Consider the following 21,479-nt stretch of genomic DNA (forward strand, 5'->3'; position numbering starts at 1 on the left):
ATACTGTTGTACACATAAACTCACAGATGTATATGACAACTCAAGTTTGTGGCATTAAATTTGTATTCAACTTTTAAACATGTAATACATTTGTACTTGAGCATCAGCACATGAACTGATGGACAGACATTCTTCTTTGGGATTTTCTGGTAGAGAACAGAATTCATGCTTCCATTAATTACAGCAAGATGCCCAGGTCCTGAAGCGGCAAAGCACCTTCTAGACCAAGCCCTAAATCTCAGTTTTTCAGATACTTGCAGCAAATACTTCATCATTTGCTGCTGGAGATTTTAGGAGGGGAGAGGAAGTGCCTTCTGCCCTCGACTGTGACATGTGATATGTTTAGACTCAGCAGTCCATCTGCATCTTAAGGATAAAGGACACTCTTTCGAGGATGCCAATGTTCACATTTTGGACAGAGAGGACAGATGGTTTGAAAGAGGAGTGAAAGAATCCATCTATGTCCACTGTGAGCGACCATCTTTGAACAGAGGCGGCGGTTTACGACACCAACTCTCTGCCATCTATAATCCAGTTTTGAGATCCCTTCCCAGACGCCTTAACGCCCACTCACATCCTGGGCCATCTGACCTCAGGAATTCGCATGATAAGGTGGGGCCAGGTTTCACAATGAACACACCCGAAACTCTGGCTGATTGGGACCCACGCCTAGTTTCCCACCTTGGCTCAGGCGATTGGAGGATCATCAGGGGGTCCTTTTGTCCCTCTGTGGGGGGTCACTCCCACTAGGTTTATATCTGGGACTCTCCACCATTTGACCTTAGAACTGAAGAAGCTTCTCGGATGAGAGGTGAAACGTCTTCAAGCAACTTAAAGAAGTCCAGACGCTTTTCTTTGCAAGCTCCTTTGACTACGATGACCTGGATGACTGAGAACCTTCACAGGTTCATATGTTTAGAGTTGCAGCATTTGGGGGGGGGAGTCATATGAGAAACATAAAAGGTTGGAAGTATAGAACATGGAGCAAATATTTATATTTTTATGGCAGAATTCATGAAGCGTGTGGTATGCATATACCGAGGAAAGGATAATGGGAGCTATGGTGATCGTAACAGTGTGTGAGAAAGTGCACACGCTCTTTAAGACTGTGCTTTTACTTTGAAAGGACTTGAGCAGCGGAGTGACTCCCGGAAGTTTTTGTTTTTCTCACCTGTCAGTTCGGTCGAGACACGGCACCAGTGCCGAGCCTTGTCTCTTTGTTTTCTCCTTGAACCAGCTCTTGTTTTTTCCAAATTAAATGACAGTCCTATGTGGTCAGTCGATACCTAACTGAGGACAGCGTTTAACACGGTAACTGAAAGTCGAGAATAAAAAATAATCGTATCCTTTTTCTGCACCTAGCCAGAAGACGTTAGCCAAGCATAGCTAGCCGTTATCATCATAATAGATCAATCATTTTGATGCGCGGAGCTGTCGATATGTATTTATGTTTCTCTAAAGACCGTTGCTTAATTGTTGTGTTATTCTTATTGTTGGCTGTTTCACAACCGGACGTCAGGGTTGTTTGGTGTTTGTCAGCACTGTTCGCGGAAGCTAACGGCGTAACGTTAGCTTTGTATACACGCGAAATTCATTGATTGTTTTCAGAACGATTATAGATGTTTTCTGCTGTCGCTTTGTGTGGAAGATTGTGTTTTTTCAGCTGAGATAAGATTTTTAGCTGTTAGCTTTCCTGTTTTAAGTGGAGAAGTCTTAACGGAATTACGTCGCTCTTCTTGCCTTGTTTTGGATTCACGTCCACTTTCGTTTTTAAGTACTTGTTGTGGGTCGCTTTCGCTTTCATGCCGACTGTCGTCAAAGTCAGCAGTTTTCCTTTTTCTCTCTATTTCTCCGTTTCTATTCATCTCCGCGGGTCTATCAACCTATTCGGTAACTCTGCTTAAACTTATTTTTCTAAAGGCTTAGGCCTTTAGTGATAAAAACTTGGCTCCTGTGTGTTTGCTGCATCATTGCATGCTGACATCATCAAGAAGCTGCACCGTCTCTGAAACCGAGCTACTCCGAGCAGAAATTATCCAGGAGGGTGTGGGGGAAATGTCAAGTAGCTTTACTGAAACACTCATATCGTTCCTGGAAGTCAGCTCTGCTGGCACTTCCTTTAACAAAGGCATTCAAGTCAGTGTGAGATATTTCTTTGTAAATGTGCAGAGTTAAAGTTTCTTTTTGATAAATTCTTTTTCAGCCTCTCATTCAAAGCCATAGGCCAGAAACTTAGTGTACACAATGTTATGTACATGTTATGGAAATCACACATTGCAAATTGCCTTTTTTGGGGGGTAGATCTTTTGTAGACTATTACAGATCTGACTCCTTTATTGTTCAGTGTTGGTAATTGAAGAGGACCTACCTTCCAAGTACATTCATCCCTGGTGTTAAATCAAAATCATGTAATTCCAGTGTCAAGTGCCCAAGGGTAATAGGAAGCACCAGCACAAAATTGCATGCAATATGTGAACAAACTGATTTTGCATGCTAAAAACCTCTCGTTGTCTTTAGGGCTTTTCTGATGTCAACCTCTGGCGGGGCTTTCTTCTTTTGTGAAACTGTGGTTTAAAAAGACCATTGACTGTTAGGAGAATTCTACTTACAGACATTAAATGCCTTATGAATGAATAGAACAAGTTGACAGTGTAGACTGTTTGTTGGATAATATAGAAAATATTTATTTCTTAATATGATAATAAATCTAATATAGTTTGACTTTGTTTTTCTTCACACAAATATAGGATATTTAAAGAAGTTCTTCATGTATCCCCCAGGTCTTCTATCTGCCTCAGAATATGGCCTGTGTAGGTATGGATTCCCCAGCAGTGGATGATGACATTTGCATCCTTAAACATGAGACAGCCTACACCACTGCTGCTGAGAGTCCTGTGTCGGTGTGTGCTGGTGACGAATCGGTCGCCTCCCACTTTGCCCTGGTCACGGCATACGAGGACATCAAAAAGAGGCTGAGAGAGACAGAGCGAGACAATGCCCTGCTGAAGAAGAGAGTGAAGCAGCTTGAAGACAAGGTATAGATGGAAGAATAGAGTAGGAAAGAGTAGGAGGATGGCACAACAAAGGGAAGATGGGGATAGAAAAGAGAGAGAGAGACAAAATTTAAGAACATAGAGCTTATCATGCTGTCTAAACAACCAGAGAGCAATGTTTACAAAGGGTGACCTATGAACAAAGATGAATGATTTTTCTATTGTGCACGACTTCAGAATGATGGACAAACACAAAATACTAATATCTCACTGCAAAAAAAAAAAAGGAAAAATAACCTCTTGGAGTGTATGCATGTCAGCATCATTAATATTGTTTGTCTGTTGTCAAAACAGAAAAAACCCAACAATGAGAAATAAATGTGCTCTGTTTAAAAAAGAAAGGCGGTCTGGAGAAGTATGTCTTTGGCGAACACTGTGCTCATATTCAGCAGAGAAGAATGCTCTTGAAATTGGAATTAAGAACAAAGGATCCAGTAAACGGATATAGTGAGAGAGTGAGTTATTTGAACAGCAAAGGTCTTAATACCGATTGCAGACCGAAGCGAAAGTTGGGCACAACATGTGGGCAGAGCACGAGCTTGTTTGTTTAAAATCTGTCAGTTTTAGTTTTATGTGCTGCAGCACTTGGTCCATCAAGATAGGATGTGGTGGGAGGAAAGTGACTTCCTACCGCAACATTTTAAATTGAACATTTTTTTTCTCCTCTACTTTCTTCTCTGTTATTTCTTCTTTCACCACTGTAGCTTTTCAGGCCAGATGCTCATTCATCAGAGGGGCCCCAGTACGTGAACAAGGCCTTCAGTGCTTACCGAGGTATCTATATAGAGAAGGAGGACCTGCAGATGGAGCTTAACAAACTGGTGCGTTTTACTGATTAATCTGAACATCTCATAAACTAACAGTGCAGCCAAGCTTAAAGGCTTAATGTCTTCCAAACCTGACAGTAGCTTATTTTCAAGTATAAGGATAATAAAGAGAGTTTGGTTTTTTTGCCCACCTGGGACTGCAAAAGTAAGAGTTTGAAACATTGTTTTAAATACACTGACTCTACCTTCATGCTCTTTGGCTCACTGTCTGTTTTGTTTTTTTGTTTTTTTTCCTCTGTCAGAAAAGGGAGACGAGTGAGAGAGAAAGGATTCTGATGGAGCAGCTTCACACCAAAGAGGTGGAGCTGCTTCAGCTGAGGACAGAAATGGACACCAGCCAAGGTACAGGTAGCGTACACAGGCCTGCTGTCTCTGAACTGTTCAGTGGAAATGGTTCTGTCCTCTGATGAAACAGATAGTGGACATTTAGAGCACATGAGATTTGGATGAAATACAAGGAAAAGAATCCTGTTCCTGAATTTTAATCATATTAAATTCAAGGACTGAAATTGTTTGATAATTAGCTATGTCGGACAATCTAAGTAATAATCTACTCTTTAAAATATCTCCATCCATCCATTTTCATGAGTTAAACCATGGTAGCAGTAGAGTATTTGAGCTAGTTCAGACGTCCCTCTCTCCCACATGTTTTCAGACCATAGAAGCTATATAATGTCTTCTATGAGCTCTTGGTCTACCTTGGGATCACCTACTAGTTGGGTGTGCCCATTATACCTCGAAGCGACAACCTGATGAGAAGTTTGAAAAATCTCAGCTGGCACCTGTTTGGAGTAGAGTTGCAGATACTCCAGTCTGTTCTCGATCTGGATGTCCCACCTGCTTAACCAGCCACCCTTCAGAGGAAAGTAACTTCTCTTATTCTGTAACGGAAGCTTGCGGCCATTAGAGCGCGTTAACAGTCATTCATATTCCAGCATCCCCTGCATTACATCTGACACAGCACCAGCCCTTCTGTCAATCCATTTTATGCTCAGTCATGAACATGGCACGGTTCTCAGATTCTTTACTCAAACACCAGTTGTTTTGGTAGCCTCTTATCCTACCCACTTCACACTGAAAACCATTGCAGGCAATGTCGAAGGTCTGACGAAACCAGCAAAATCGTATCATTTTCAAATAATGAGAACTAATTGTAATATCCCAAAGGGTACACTTACATCCTCCTAAAGCTGAGAGGAACCCTTGACATCCAGAATGTGATTAGTAACAGAGTAACAATTACATTTATTTCAACACTTTTATCTAATACAGTACTAGAAGAATAAATAGTGTCATATAGTCAGTAGGGGAAAAAATCCAGCAACCTGATTTATATGATATGATAACATTTTTATGTTGCAATACTCTTAAGTACATTTGGTTTTTTTGTGGTTATATATAACATATATGTTGATTCAAGTACAATTTAAATACAGGACAGGCTCGAGTATTTTGACTCATGTGCCATTCTCCTTTACTTCCATACTACCTATGATTTTCTATGAAAATGTAAATGTAAAATGTTGCTCTATGATTAAACTGATGTTAAAATATTTGGTTGCTAAAAGTGTAAAAGTCAGTGTCTTTAATTAATTATGCCTTTTGTACCATTTGTAACACAAATTCCATCTGTTTTTCTGCGTGCTTGTCCACAGTGATGAAGAGCCTGAACAGCTCTCAGGACTCCTGGCAGGTGGAAAGGATCAACACTGAGCTAAAGATCCACAAACTGCAGGAAGAGCTGGAGAGGGTGACACTGGAGAACAATCGGCTACTAGAGAGAAGTGCGGTGAGTGAAACAGGGAAGAAGGAGTTTCAGAGAACAGGATAGAGGGGGCGCTTGAGATGAGAGACGCTCTTGTCGCATAACAAAAGGAGGAGAAATCGGTAGAGGTGTTAGGGCAGAGAGAGACAGGGTGACACTGGGAAACACAGTAGTGAAGACAAAGCCAGGGTGGGTATGCTACATCTTTAACAGTTGGGAGATGAACTCTTAAAAGACAGACGGACATAAGTGTGAGTTGTTGTGGAGTGGAGGATGCAGATTTGTTTGGTTTTTTTGGGGGGGAGGGTTGTCCGAAACAACCAAGAGACTGCACCTCCACTCTCTGTTTTGCATAACTTAACTCTGTTTTAGGGGGAGCCGCATGGCCTTAACGGACCAGACTTGGACCAGACCTGTGATGCAAAGTATAATGCAAGGTATAGTGTTTTATGAATATCATTAAAAAGTGCCCAACCATAATTTCTGTAACCTGTAGTTACGAAGCAACTGTAAATAGATGGGAAGTCTTGCCTAAAGCACAGTCTTAAGCAAAAAAATCAGTTTTAAATGATCCGCCCTGATGAAACTACAGAGAATCAGGTAGGAACACTGTTTACACGAAACTACAGAATATACTGTTTTTATGTCTTTGCTTTGAAAGCTAAAGCTTGTGAATGCAGTGCTCTGTATGGCCACAGTTTCAATTGTACTTGTCCTGTTTGGCCACTAGAGGAGGGTGCAGCGTTATGAATCTGCTCATCATAGACTGCATGCATGTCTGCAGCATGATGTGGAGGTAACCTCAAAAGTATATGAAGAGCTAGACCCTAAACTTGGGTGCTCAACACAAGTCAAATTTAAGTCCAGAATTTTGACATGCATAACGTCTGTATGGAATTTATTTATTAACATTTATTAAGAAAGAAAATGTTATAATTTGTCTACCTTTTTAATTATTTTAAGCACCACAAAAACCTAGTTTTTCCACCATAGGCTTTCTGTTCATGTTTTTTGCTGTGTGAGGCAGGTGTTAGGACTCAAAACAAGTGCTGATACATTTTGCATCTTTATAAGAGTGTTTTGTAGGTGTTGCCATCCTTAAATACATCACTGTTTTTATTTATTTTGTCTTCTTGTTTGTAATACAGATAATGTTATTGGCTGATTAAGCATCAAATCAACCAGTACTTGTTGTTGTTTTTCCTCTTAAGTATTGTCTGACTGTAGTCACTGATATTAATTGTGTCAGCAAAGAAGCACATGATCACCTTGGTATGTCTATAATTTATTTAATAGATTAATCTTATATGTACATTTAATCCACTAATTTTTGACTAAAATTGACATAATGGGTGGCATTTTGGCATTGTGAAATTTCAGTGAACAGGTGAATTTGACTTCAGAATAAGATTGTTCTAAAATATTTCCTTTTCCTGAGCGTACTCTATAGCTGCTCATGATATTTACCACAAGATCCTGTCTGACAGTTGGGTGTTTCTAACACCAGCTTTGAGGAAACTTGCATTTAAGTGAAATGCTTTGTTTATTGTGTAGGGAGAAGAGCATGCAGCAGACATACAAAGCTCTGTGTTCTGAGGTCGGCCGTCTCCATTCAGAGCTGAAGCACCAAACAGGCCTGATTAGGAAACTCAGGCCACTGATCAGTGAGACGCGACAAGGTGAGGCACATCTGCAGAAATGTGAGTGAGCTCAGGATTGCGCCACAGTTGGTGTCTGAATACAAATCATCCCATGCTTAATGTTTGTTTTAGTGCGTGTGATAATCAACTGTGCTCCACTGTGTCCTTTTCACACCACCTCAGCTCCTGTACAGTGAGGAGTCTCCTTTATAGCATTAATGCATTGTTGTGTAGGTCGCCACCTAAATGAACCTCCTAAAAGCAACCATACAAAATGTATTCAGTCTCTTCATGTCTTTACCCTAAAAATAATTGACATTTATATCATTCCCTTTAGGAACCAGGTAATATTTTTGTTTGTTTTATTTGACATTTTCTTGAATGTTTATCCTGTTCTTATCATATTTCATTTTTTCCCAATATTTATATATTTTATTTAATCTTTTACATTTGATCTGCTTTACATCTGATTTAACCTCAGTGTGTTTTTCATTCTTTTCCCCATGCCATTATATTAGCAAAGCAGAGTCCACCTCCCATAGAGGGCTCTTAAAAAGAAAAACTCAAACCCTACGTTGTTGTTGTTGTTGTACGTCACATCTGCACACACATGCAGTTCTTACCCAAGCCCCTGAAAAAAGCTTGCAACTTCTTAAAGAAGTGAGGACAAATGATGAAAGATTAAGAAAACAAATTGCAACAATTGTATGTAGATGTAACTACAGAGTAAATTAATAGAGAGACAAACACATTTAGCTGATCTAACACTGTTAATGAGTACTTGAAGTAATTACAACAGGGAAACTAATGAACTGCTTCTGTTCAGTAACGGGAGTGTTTTTTTCCCCCTCCCAAGAAGTTTTCTCCTCCTGCTTCTTTTTGCAGTTTGTATAAGAGTGTGATAAGACTGTGGATATTATCAAAGTCCTCCAACACTTTGATAAAGGACATCATGAAATGGTCTATCCTTCCATTCCCCTCCCTCTGTGATGATGTATGCTACCCTAGGAGGGATTACCTCTGTTGTCGATTCCCTCGGAGTGTCAGAAGAGGAGACCAGGAGGTGAAAATTAGAACGAAATATGGCAAGAAAATAAATCTTGCCCTATTTATTCCACTGAATAAGAGGGTAATCCTGTAACTTAGATGAAGCAGATGGAGTGAAATGAGGAAAGCAGGAGCGGCAAAAGAAATGGAGCGGGGCAGAGGGAGGAGGGGGGTGTGCTATGTATTTATTCAGTCATACTGTGTATCTGTATTCTTCTAATGTTCCTCCTTTGGAATCACTTTTATTCAAATCCTAGACTCAGGAGACCATCTCATGGAAGCATAGCAGGGAGGGATGGATGGATAGATGTGTGGATGGAGAGAGGTATGGAAAAAAAAAAGCAGGAGCAGATACTCTCATTTAAACTTTATTATTCGCTCAAGATGATGATTTGAAAGCAAAGCAATGATGTGTCTGTGTGAGATTAGGACATGTGATTTGTGTAAGGATATGCTTTGTATGAAATGAAAGAAAATGTGTTTGTGCGTTCAGGTCTGATTAGGTTTTGTTCTCGAGGACAAAATCTAATTATTGCTTTTGTTATTTACTGATTCCCAAGCGGTGACTTTTACATGGTGCAAAGGTTTCATTGTGGAACTCGCCGCCCGCTGCACAGGGTGCGATTTTTACTCCGGTTCTGTTTTTACACTGAGGTCTATTATACAGTTAGAGATCAGAGCTTAAGATTTATTTTTTTTAACCGCTTTAGAAACCAAAGTTTAATCCACTTGTTAAAAAAAAGAAAAAAAATACAGAGTTGTTATCTCAGTGCTAAATAAAAAAAGAAAAGAAAAAAAGACGTGTTTAGCTGGGTGAGGAAAGAGCATTTCATTTGTGCTGCCGACATCATTTAGTTAAAATGACAGAAAACACGCTATTTTTATTTGCTAGAGAAATTCATTAAAACAAACACCTTTACTGTCTAGTAAAACACTGCTAATAAGTGCAATAAAATTATTATTCTTTTTAAAGTTTCCAGATTTACTAAAAAAACCCATCTTGGAGTCGTGCAGGGTTTTGCAAAGTTATAGCATTCAGCCAAAAATCACCACTTAAGATCTGTCAGATTGATCAATCTTTATTTAATATTTCCAACGTCATGAAAGGCTCACCATTCTAAATATTAAGAACCATTGGTCTAAGTGACATATCGCTTGTAAACATGTCTAACGTGAAGGCAGGCAGCATTTGTTTATTCGTTATGTAAGGCTTTCAGTACTTGGCAGTGATGACTGAAAGCTAGTAGTGTCACTAAATCAACAGTGAAATTTGTCACTGAAGTATCACCAAAATGATAGAAAAGGTAATTGAACAATTGCCTCTAATATTTGTGCTTGTTTTACGGACATTGCCACAGTCCATGCAGTGATTGTCTGTGCAGGTCTCACTAGAAAAATGCAGTTTTGTGCAACCACATCTAACATTTGATTATCTTTTACCCTCGTTTTTCCTCATCCTTTTTTTTTTCTTGCACTCACCCTCCTCTCTTCCTGCAGCTGCCTCAACAGTTCCCGTCCAGTGTCTGGACGACGTGGAAAAGAACAACCACCCCCCAGTTCCTCGGCCATCAGTGCCTCGTCCCCCCAGTGCCCCCCCACTGCCCTCATGCTCTGGCCGCCCCTGCCCCCCCACCGGCTGTCCGTCAGGCACCCTGCTGCCAGATAGTCTGAGGGAGGACTGCTGGTACAACGGCCCATGGCCCCCCCAGAGTTGTTCGGGAGAGGGTCTGGTTGGGAGCGACGCCTGCTCCGTTGTACTTCCCCCGCCTCCCCTGAACCAGGCCTCTCTGGATGACAGTTCACGATCCTTCCCCAGTCCCCCAAAACCCAGTGACGCCATGTTCTGGGAGGGACACTCCGCTGCGTCCAACTCCTCGTCCTCAATGGGTAACTGCAGCCCCAGGAGCCCTCCCCATACAGATTGGGCCAAGCCTTATTAAGTTACAGTGGGAGAACAGATGATTAATAATTTATTGGAAGATAAATAAATGTTAGAAATTTGATGGAACATAAACAAATGGAACAATGAATAAACTCTCCAACCCTGCCACATAGCTACCACCTTACCTGCCTTAATGTGATAAGACCACTTTTGTGGGGCGGATGAGACTGGACCTCCTGGTTGTGGGAACTAAACGAGGCCAGATGAGGCCTTTTTCTTTTTTTTCTGAGGTAAAGACTTTAAACTCATTAATCTGCCATCTCTGCACCGCATCGGTGAACATTTCTGACTTTGCAGAGAAAAAGTTGATGAGAAATCCTCAACAGAATAGTTTGTCCATGTTTGTGTCCTTGTATGCGCATGCATAACTGTGTGCAAGTATGCATACAAGCAGTTTAATTTGTGTGTGAGCACATGCACGTGCGTGCATGTGTGTGTGTATATTCACATCCAACAGTGTGCCTGTATCTGTATCTCATCATAGGGCCTCTTCCACCATAAACTGTGGCTGTTGATCACTGGAGCCACAGCATAGTGCTAGAATTTGTATAACTGTACTTCCTCCAATGCAAGTCTTTTTACATTTGATCACTGTAAATTACAGAGGGTATGTAGTTCCATGTTTGTCTAATGGTCATGTGAAGGAGATGTGTTGGTAGGAGGAGTTGATGTGTTTGTTTTTGTACGGTGAAGACAGACATACATACACTGACTGTAGGATAATTACAGGTTTTGGCTCCAAATTTGAAATGCTAATTAAGTTTTCTTTTTACTGAGGTGGATTAATATCAAAGTAAAGAGAGAGAAGGTTCAATGATTTCTCATAACCTTCACAACTCAAGTCTGTCTGGTATCTGACAACACCATCTATTGTGTTGCTTTCTTTTTTCACCTCTGAAGTGACATGTAGATGTAAGGCTGTGAATTGCTGGTTTCTTAGCACGGCATTTATTTTGAAGGACTCGCAGAATGCACCGCATACACTTGGCACATCATTTTGAACATTAGAAAATGTGAACTATGCACTGTGCTGATTGTTAATCCTGCTGTTTAGGACTGAGGGTAGTCTCTCTCTGGTCTCCCAGTAGTGAAAAAGTATAAACTAAGGGCACTGAAGAATCTTAGACCAAATAAACAGAAGAAACTGAAAGAAATGTGCATATCTGTATAAATGTATATGGTGGGCTTCAGTACTCTGCCAAACATGGTTATACACTCCAAAACTTAGCTTTTGCTTTTTCTCCCCCAAGATGCCTGATATGTCTAAGAGCTACCTGTGCTGGGGGCAACACAATAATGTAATAACCTGATTAAATATGAGATGTGACTTAACAAATAGGTGCACAAAGCACAAAGGCCCATGGGTAAGTTTCTTTGTTTTAGTTTTTTCTTATCTGTATCATGATTGTGGTCTTTTGTTCTTAATTTCTAAGAAATGTTATTTTACAGCAGTAGTTTCATACTTCTGTAAACAATTTGCAAACCAAAATGCAATGTACAGTAGATATGGATTATATTTTAGATTTACTGCACTTCCGGCTGTTTGTAAATATGATCGAATAAATGAATGAAAGGAATCAACACCGTGAGGTTGCGCTGTTTTCACTTCAAGCATGATGTTATGTGGTTTGTTAAAACTGAACACTGAACACAAAGCCACGATGATTAAATCATTTTTTTAAAGCTAAATATCTGCAAAGGGGACAGCAAGCCCTTCTCTGTACCACAAAGCCTAAATGATGAATTGAAACATCCATGTTAAAAAAAAAAAAAGAAAAAAAAAAGTTGTTTTTCCTAAATTATCTTAAATTTTAAATCCTGTTTCACAATTTCAAACAAAATTTTAGTTTCTAGAAACAAAATTGTAGAGGGGGAAAATTGTTTAAAAAAAAATTATAGAAAATTTTACACTATCAACCTTAATCCCAGGCTATTGTCATGTTAAACATGCTAATGTTTGTAATGATCTAATTTTATAATTTGTAATTTTGTAGCTTATTATTTAAAGCAGTAGTAATATAGGACCTCTATAGCAACTCTTTCCATCGGTGCCATTAGTACATAAGCAGTTGTAGATTATATACAATACATACTTATGCTGGTTGCTAATGGTAAATTGGTTCTTATTATAACCATAACAAAAAAATTATTAATGCAAAAAAAGTATGCATTTAGCTCAATTTAGCCACTGGAGGTAAAAGTCCTGAACATGTAAAAGAACAAACTGAGTCAGCTGTAGCTTTTTTTTCTTTTTACAATTTTTATAGTTCTGTTGATCCTGCTTTCGAATACACTAAATAAACAGAAAGGAAATTTTCACCGTGCGACTCTTTAGTCCCACTGCTGAAAAATGCAAACCATCATAAAAAACACATCTTTTAAGTCTGATGGAGTTAAACAGATATTAAACCTTTATTCAGAAACATTTCATGTTGACTGCCCTTAAAATTTTCTAATATTTGCAACAATCACATGATCACACAGGGTTTTATTATTACCTCCAAGTTATAGTGTACAAATCTCCATCTCTGATTTCCATTACTTTTTTTTCTCTTCTTTTTTAAAATCAATTCCTTTGTAAGTTATTACACAACAACTTCTGCAGGTGAATTTCAAAGCTGTGGGTCCAGCCAAAGGCAACTGAGCAGATTCGTCACTCGTGCCGTCACTGCAGGAGCAATAGACACATGTTCAAGTGGTTCAACAGGTGCAAAGCATCCCTCAGTTTACAGCTGCGCACCATGTGCTGCCCTGCACTGAAACTCTTCCAGGTGGCTGCTATATCACAGTACAATCACATATTTGTGACATTCTGATCACTCTTTATGATCCAAATAATTTCACTCACCTTTCACGCATAAGCATGTAGCTTTACAAGAAATACAACCACTTGTCCATAGCACTGCCACGTAATCCTGCAGTTCTGGGCAGAGTGTAAGTCTGTGTACACTTTAAAAATAAAGCTTGTTGTGTTGTTATTTTACATGCTAGTCGGAAGTTTTTGTTTCATGTTCTTGGCTGGAATCCCCGTCCTCTCAAATTCCAGCTTCTCTCGAATGTACTCCTGCTTGCACTCTTCAAAAAACGCAGGGTCCTGGTAGCTGGTGGAACACAAAAGGTAGACCTTCATCACTCTGATAGGTTTTGAGATTACTAAGACTTTACAGGCGGCAATTCAGAGAGTCAACAGGAGTGGGAGAGAGTAGGCAAGCGTGTGTAAAAGCTACTGGCGTGATTCTGTTATAACACATGGGGAGCCACCTTTCTATATGAGTGTTGTCGCACAATACTCACTGTCGTGTCAGACATTCCTTCAGGGCTGCGTTCTCCCCTCGACACTTAAACACCATGAAGAAACCAGACTCTTTACAGCAGTGGCTGAAGGCTGGAGGGAGGGAGAGAGAGGAGTGTAGAAGTCAGAAAGGACAAATCAACAACAAAAAGAAAAGAAAAAGGGAAACTGGCTCAATGCGTACAGTAACCTCAAAGCAAAAATCACAATTAAGAGCCTACCTTTTTTTACCGCAAACAAGAAAACGAATAGCTACGAGCAAACCGAGACGGGCCCCATCTCCACGAGAAGGAACCCAGTCGGAAGTCACCCTGCCAAGCCTCTTATCAAACCGAAACCCATGTTTCCTTGTTCATATGAGGACTGAACTTAACCGTACTATCCACAGAGTGGTTATATCTGTGGTCGCACTGCTCCCACATTAGTCCTGTAACAGTCATCCCACCATCCTCAAATATACACACGTCTATGCCCCCAAGAATTAAATATAGGTAATGCTACACTGAACACGGTGCCCAGTGAGGCCTGGAGATAGACGAGGTTATTTACAATAACTGAACAAGTAAGTGGAGCTTTTCCAGAAATCAGACTAGATATTATCAGAAATGTTAAACTTAAGAATTGCTGCTAATGGTTGCAGTTTTACTAGATATGTTCAACCTTTGCTGCCTTCCTTCTTCTCTGGCCAACATCAATTGCTGGTGCCTGTGCCCGGAAAATAAAACTGGAGCCCAAAACGAGAAGCCCTTCTTCTATAAAGATGCAACAGTGACTTCATGCCCCTGTTAGTGGTATTTTCCACATTAAAGGCACTGAACAAGGTGTCGACGAGTGAGTCTTCACCTTGTTAGCAAGCTCTTTCTCGAGGCTTTAATTAAAACCGCTGCCCCTGTGTCCCCTTCAAACAGCTGACATCGTAATTACCTTCATCTGCGGCATCAGTATGGTTATCACACACTCTTTCACGAGGATGCAGACTAACTGCAAAACCAATTTAGAGAAGCAGAACTGTGCGACTAATCTAATCAAAGAGCGCCTCATCCCTGTCCCACGGCACTAATAGAGGCTGCGTTTCTGATCGCACATGAATAGTTAGGATAAGGAGACGAATCTACGAGACTGGTTTCATGCGAAAAGAGGCCCTTCTGAAGAAAAGTGTGATGCCACCTTCGCTTTGAGGTCGTTCGGTTTGCCATTTTTACCGACGCAGAAGTGGCAGTTAGTGGAAAGCAGAAGCATGAGGCTTGAACATTTCGGGAGATTTGGTACTTTAGAGGAAGATGTGGTGTAAAAAGACCTTATACATAATTAGTTATGGTAGAAAATAAATGTTAGGATCTTGAGCAGGATTTATTCATTTCTAACCGACAAACTGAAAAATCCATTCATTCATTCATTCTTGTTTCCCCACCTTTTGTCCACATTTTTGATTTTGTGATCCGGACCTTAAATTTAAGGAATTCAATTAGCAGCCAATCACTTTTCTGCAAAAACACAACAGTAATCAAAATGAACGTGTGGGGGTTGTTCAAAAACTTAAGACTCTGAAAGGCATGTGAGTCCTGACATGAATCATCAGCGTAGTAGGAAAACTCATCAGGTGAAACTACAAAAGGAGTTCTGTACAGGTCAGTGCTACATATCTGCGTGAACAACAAAGCCTACAATACACAACTGTGGGGTGTGCAGAGGCATATATGCAGATACCAATAACACAGGAAAACATACTTGTAGATTGTGTTGGTTCTTTTTTTTTTGGCACTGTCTTTGTAAAACACAATCACAGACGCGCACACACACACACACACACACAGGAGCCCAGTAGTGCAGACACAAACAGACAGAATAGATGATTGAGGGCGGAGGATGAAGGTGTGAAAATGAGTGGGACGAGAAACTTGTAATGTGAGGGGGGTTTCCACTACCCACAGCCCAGCCATGTATGTCCCATCACCTCTGTCTGCCTCCTCGTGTGAGCAGTACACCCTAGCTCATAGAAGCTGTCATCAGATTTCTAAAAACCACATAAAACCGTGACTGTCGGGCTGATGTGTTGCTGCAGTAAACGGGGCACACTGGAGCAGAGGTGTAGCCAAGTGCGTGCGTGCGTCTGTGTAGATAAAGAGGCAACTGCTGTAATGCCAATTAGCCTGCTACTCAATACCGGAAAGAAGAAGAAGTAGAAGGGTCTGATTCAAGAAGGTCAAGAGTAAAGTAAATTCCTGAGGAAGGAAAGATGCAATGTTGCAATATGACACAAAAATGGGGGCAGCAACATGCAGCGCCACATGCAGTCCCCATTTTGAAGAACAACGTTTTAATAACGCTTTAAGTTTATGCTTCCATTCCTGAAGCCTCTCTTAGACTCTTCTATCAGTCTGATGGCGTCTAATTATTTTGCTGTCATGTTTCAATGAGCTCCCCAAGGCCTGAAATATAAAGCAACATACCCCTCTCATCTGGCTTTACTTAACATAAGCAACAAGGCTAAGTGGTCACGCAAAGGTGATTATTCTCCAAAAGTTGATTCTGTTCATTGGGACGGAGCGTTTTCAGTGCGAGAAACGTTTCGTCACTCATCCAAGTGACTTCTTCAGTCTCAGCTGACTGCAGGTTTCCCCAATCTTATAAACAGTACATTTGCATAATGACTGAAACCAGCCCACTGAAGGAACAATGCGCTAGGAAGTCAGCGAAACGTTTCTCCCACTGAAGCCAAGGCAAGTTTATTTATATAGCACAATTCAACAACAAGGTGATTCAAAGTGCTTTACAGAGACATTAAAGAACAAAAACAAATAAAAAGCATGATATAAAATTGATTAAAGAAAAACCAAAAAAAAAACCCCCGCTAAATCCAGATGAACAGAATAAACTTTTGGAGATTTACTTACCTGGATGATTGAGCATCCAATAAGACGAAGGTGATTATTGATATTAAGTCAGGGAGGAAAGCCAGGGTTTAACAACGAGCGCATTCACACTAAAGGTGTGGCGCTGACAGCATCTGACCAATAAAAATGGAGAGCCTGACTAGCAGGTGAATAGCTGACTTGTGGGTGTAGAAGAATTTTGACCCACTCTTCTTTGGAGAAATTTGAATTGAACTTAAGAGCCTTTAAGATTTGTTAGAGAGCACAATTCATGACTCCATCAATCGCAGTAACTCATCCAGGTGCTAAAACAGCAGCAGGCGCAGACCATGTTCGATGGCTGGTACTTTTTATGAAACGATGTGTTCATTTTTACACCAAATATAACAGGGCTCAAAAAATTTAAAGTTTAATTATGTTTCGCACAGGGCCAGGTAGGTTTGGATAGATTCCCTAACCATGTTACCACAGTGATGCACCCAAGTAAGGAATGATCGCCTTCATAAAACAGAAAACCCAATGTTAACCTTGAAGTTACTTGAACCAGCCCAAATCATGCTTCATACAGATCAATTCTGTGTAAACAATGAAACACCAATGCCCCGGCATGTCTCCTGTGCATACTGCTGAGTTGCTAAGCTAACCACTGTATAACATGAACAGCATTAACTACAACATTTTACCTCACCCTCAGTGTCTGCAATGACATCAAGTCATTTCTCTAAAAGATTGATAGATTGACACCCCTGCTTTAATGTGAACACAAACTCATTTTACACGAGGGCCACATATAGCTCACTTTGATCTTAAGTGGACCGGACAGGTGAAACTCCCTTTTCTATCAGTGCAAAGAAACTACATATCTAAATGTTTTTCTACATGATAAAGAAAAGGCTGCTGTGACATGCTGTCAGCATGAGTCTTTGGACTTAAATTGTAGGAGGAGTTGGGCTTTCTTGTCAGGGGTCATTTTTTTTTGGGGGGGGGGGGGGACGCCAAAACAGTGGCCAACAGCGCTGTACGCAATGGCAGACTGGTGCCTTATTAGCAAGGAAATAAAGCAGAAAGTAGAGACTTCTGATGGGAAACTAGTCTTGAAGCACACAGGGAGATAGAGCTGTGCAGGAAGTGCGATTTTATCGTGGTGGAAGCAAGACGGCAAAAGTAAGTGAGGATTCATTAAAGTGTTTCTTTAAACATAAAGCAGGATTTTGGTCTGTTTTGCTGCCGTTCAGCTGAATTTTGTTTGGAGAGTGATGAGACCTGCGGGTTCTGGAATCTGGGAGATGTTGGCTTTCAGCACCTGACGGCATGTCCATGTACATGTCGTCGGGTGAACGGGGGGATTCACCCTTTGGTTTTACATCTTTTTTCCGAATCTATTTACCTGCTGTTTAATCGTTTAATATTTGGTGACTGTTGAAATTGTTTTGTAAGCTTTTAGCTGAGATTTTAACATTTCTGTGGATACCACACGGGTCTATATTAAAATAACAGATCTGGTGGCAAATCCCATTAAAGCAGATGCTCTCCTTCTTGCCTCTGTTACTGGGAGCATTGCGGTTTAAGAGGTTAATTGTTTATTGCCTATTACTTTGTGTAGTATGAATGGCCATAAGGGAGGTTTTTATCAGTATGAAAAGCTGTAAAACTTTTGAAAATACAGTTAAAAGTCCAAAATTCCTGCTTGTGCTTGATTGTGGTGAGCAGCAGATCAAACAAGTTAAGAATTATAAATGGCTTCAAGCGCACATTCAGGCCTGTGAAACCCAAGATCGTTGAAATGCAGCCAGATGCTGCTCACTTCACGTTTTCACTCATTTCTTCACTTTTTCCTGACATGCTTGCATTTAAATCCAGCTTCCCTGTGTCTCTGTGTACCTGGCCTGAACCACTACACTTGCTGTCTTCAGAACTTGCCCTCCTCCTTTCTTTCATTTAAAGCTATGATCCCAATCTGCCTTTGCGTGTGACTGGCTGCATGGTTTGTCCAACAAAATAAAGTCTCTCTTGACATATAAAATTGTGTTGTGGGCCACATTTTTGACAACCCTGCATTAAAAGACAAATTAAGAACAGCAATGTTACACCCTTCCCTCTTTCCAAGTATTGTAAATTTGCCATTGGTGTGAATGTATCTCTCTGTGCTAACCATCTAAAAGACTGGTGACCTACACATGGTATAACTGGGCTCTCACGCAGGGACAGCTGGGATAGGCTCCAGCCTTAAAAAAAAAGAAGAAAAAACAGAAAAAGTTTGTTGACGTGATGGATGTACAGGACACTAAGCTAATTAGCCTGTCAATGGCATATACTCAAGTCAGTGGTCAGTTATCATTGTGTTTTGTTTTTTTTACTTTGGTTTTGATAGAACTTGAGATATTTTAGGTACCTATGATCACTGTGCAGCTGAATCACTGTAGTGTCACCATGAACCAGGATATACCCAGGGCCTGAAGATAAAGCAGCTACCAGTACATCCATTGGTTACAATACATTTCTATTTTTAACCTATACCTTTCCAACTGTGGCAAATCAAAAATAATTTAGAAAAAAAAAAACAAAGTAGACAAGTTAGACTGAATTACTTCCATTTCCATCTTACTGCCAATTGTGAAATTAGGCAAATGTTGATGTTCGCCCTCGTTTTGTTGACTAGCATCACAGTGTTATAGTTAGCAACTTGAATTTTCAAACTTTTCTAGTCAATCCCAATCAAAGCTCTGGGTACTCTGGTTCTTACTGAAGACCAAAGAAAAGTCTCTTTGAGGCACAGATTTAACCAAGATCTCTGCTTTTTTAAAACTAAAAGCTGTTTGACATAAGGCAGTGCACAAACACACGTTTTAATGATGGCTGCTTTCTATTTGGGTTCAGTTGTATGCTGGTTGACTCTAATGGCTTACTGGAACAATTAGGTGAACTGGCATATGTTTCTTGACTGTGACAGTTCAAAACGGCCTCCTTAAAAAGTGACCCTGCTGTGTAAAGTCGATTCCTGAGCGACACTTTAGTGTGGACAGGAGAAAATCCCACCTTCAACCTTGTCAGCACAGAGCTCCTTGGCTTTCTCCCTCATCTTCTTGGGGATCAGCACATCCTTCTCCACATGCCTCAGATGGGCTTCCTCTGACACGGCAGAGCAAAGCAAAGCAAATGTGAGTATCACAAGTAAGCATCACAATAAGCATCAACCGCATCAAGCCTACTGAATATGATTTCCCTTAATTATCATAGGTGTACGTGGGAGACATGCGTGCTTGTGCTCAACTGTCGTTAAACGCGGGTTACCGCACGCAGCTAAAGGCGAGGCATGTTTAGGACCATTAACTGAGACGCTGGGCACAGAAGTTCTCCTTTATGAGTAATTAACTCAGCATTTTCCTTTAGAGTGGCGACAGCCTCTTTAAGTGCATTTAGCTAACGTTATTATAGCGTCTCAGGTCCATTACAGTTCAATACAGCCAATAAAGAACGAGCTAACTCGGACAGCTTTGATTAAAAGTATGCCACGAAATACACGAAAAGCATTTGAGAGCATTACGGACTTTAATACCTGTATTTGTTGCCTCCATTGCGATGATGTTTCTTAAAACATTACCCCCACTGAATCAATGTGACCTAGCTCGCGAACGCTCAAAACACTTCCGCTGACGTAGTATGGTGGCCTGAAAAACTGCAATTCCCAGAGTCACTCTGGGCGGAGAAGCAGGAGGCTACAGGTGACCGAGTGATGCTTACTGGTTTAGCTCCACGCTCATTTCTGTGGAAGACTGAGGAAAAGGATTTCTTATGTTTTATCATATTAAAGAGACAGTCTCAGTTACAACCTTTATTATTAGAAATATCTCTTATTCACTAATGCGATTCAGGGAATACTAGTAATGCTAATAATATTAATTGTGATTAATTGTGATTGCACCAGCCACAGTAAGTTGCCGGTCTAGATGGGAGGTGGAATCAAAACCCTTAAACAAGAAGAAAACAGAACTATATACATTTAGAGCTTCAAAACACTTATTTTTCTGTTTTATTTTCTTTCTTTTCGTTATAAATGATGAAACGAAAGCTTTTACGTTCTCTGTTTTTTCACAAATTGAAGTTATTGGGAGTGTGAAGCTCCATGTAAGTGCTCTTTGTAAACAACGGTGTGCAAGTTATATCATGCAGAAAAAACATTTATTTATGTAATGTGCTGGTTTTTAGGAATTAATCATATGATGATATTAAATGTTTACATTTTACAACTAATTACGTAATTAACATTTTGCACTGTAAAAATAAATTTCACTTTCTTTTAGACCCTAATGCGACCACAGATCATAAACATTAAAACTCCATAAGCCTGTCAAAAAGCCATATACAGTTATGGTAAAAATACAGTAAGTTTTTACATTTCTAAACATATTAAATATAATTCGGTCCTTAACAGGTCTTAAATGAGGTAAATGCAACCCCAAATGAACTACAACACGTAGCATATTACACTGTGTCATTATTTATTTAACAAAAATTGAAACAAAATTAAGATGCAGTCGCTTCTTTTTTCCTGTGAAACCCTTACTGCCTCCATGGAGGGTAATTAAATGCACTTCACTAACTGATCATAAACAAGTGCAAGCACCTCTTTTAACAGCAGTTTTGGCAGTTTTTTTCGCCAGGTGTGTTTTCACACATTAGAAAGGAGAAAAGATATCGGTAATGATTTTAGTAACAGTTACTGCTCATAAATCTGGGAAGGGTTATAAGGCTGTTTCTAATCATCTGTCCTTCACTCTGCAGTGAGAAAGATTACTCACAAGTGGAAAACACTATCTTCTCAGATATAGATGTCCCAGCAAATTCATCCCAAGATCACACAATGCAATGCTGAGAGAAACTGCAAAAAGACCCAAACCCCAAGAGCTATATCTCAGACTCTATAGTCCTCAGTCAGCATGCTAAATGTTAAAGTTCATGACAGCACAATTAAAAAAAGACTGAACAAGTGTGGTTTGTTTTGAAGGCTTGCCAGGAGAAAGCCTCTTCTCTCTAAAAATA

The 21,479-nt window shown here is 40.1% G+C and overlaps 2 protein-coding genes across 2 annotated transcripts; one reads left to right on the plus strand and one right to left on the minus strand.

Moving 5' to 3' along the window:
- The first annotated feature begins 1,166 nt into the window (after nt 1-1,166).
- Nucleotides 1,167-11,846, plus strand: azi2 (5-azacytidine induced 2). Its single transcript, XM_080895312.1, is given in 10 exon segments — nt 1,167-1,311; nt 2,781-3,035; nt 3,758-3,874; nt 4,123-4,228; nt 5,536-5,669; nt 6,018-6,082; nt 7,200-7,324; nt 9,830-9,921; nt 9,924-9,956; nt 9,958-11,846. Coding segments are annotated over 9 exon segments (1,221 nt in total). The 5' UTR covers nt 1,167-1,311; nt 2,781-2,801; the 3' UTR covers nt 10,273-11,846.
- Nucleotides 11,847-12,662: 816 nt separating this feature from the next.
- Nucleotides 12,663-20,098, minus strand: cmc1 (C-x(9)-C motif containing 1). Its single transcript, XM_080896033.1, has 4 exons — nt 19,996-20,098; nt 19,476-19,568; nt 13,569-13,659; nt 12,663-13,375 (listed from the first exon to the last, which is right to left on the minus strand). Exons 1-4 carry the CDS (start codon nt 20,012-20,014, stop codon nt 13,255-13,257), a joined length of 324 nt encoding a protein of 107 aa, XP_080752159.1. The 5' UTR covers nt 20,015-20,098; the 3' UTR covers nt 12,663-13,254.
- Between the last annotated feature and the right edge of the window lie 1,381 nt (nt 20,099-21,479).

This window comes from Rhamphochromis sp. 'chilingali' (genome assembly GCF_963969265.1).
Source record: "Rhamphochromis sp. 'chilingali' genome assembly, chromosome: 11".
In the NCBI taxonomy this organism is placed as follows: Eukaryota; Metazoa; Chordata; class Actinopteri; order Cichliformes; family Cichlidae; genus Rhamphochromis; species Rhamphochromis sp. 'chilingali'.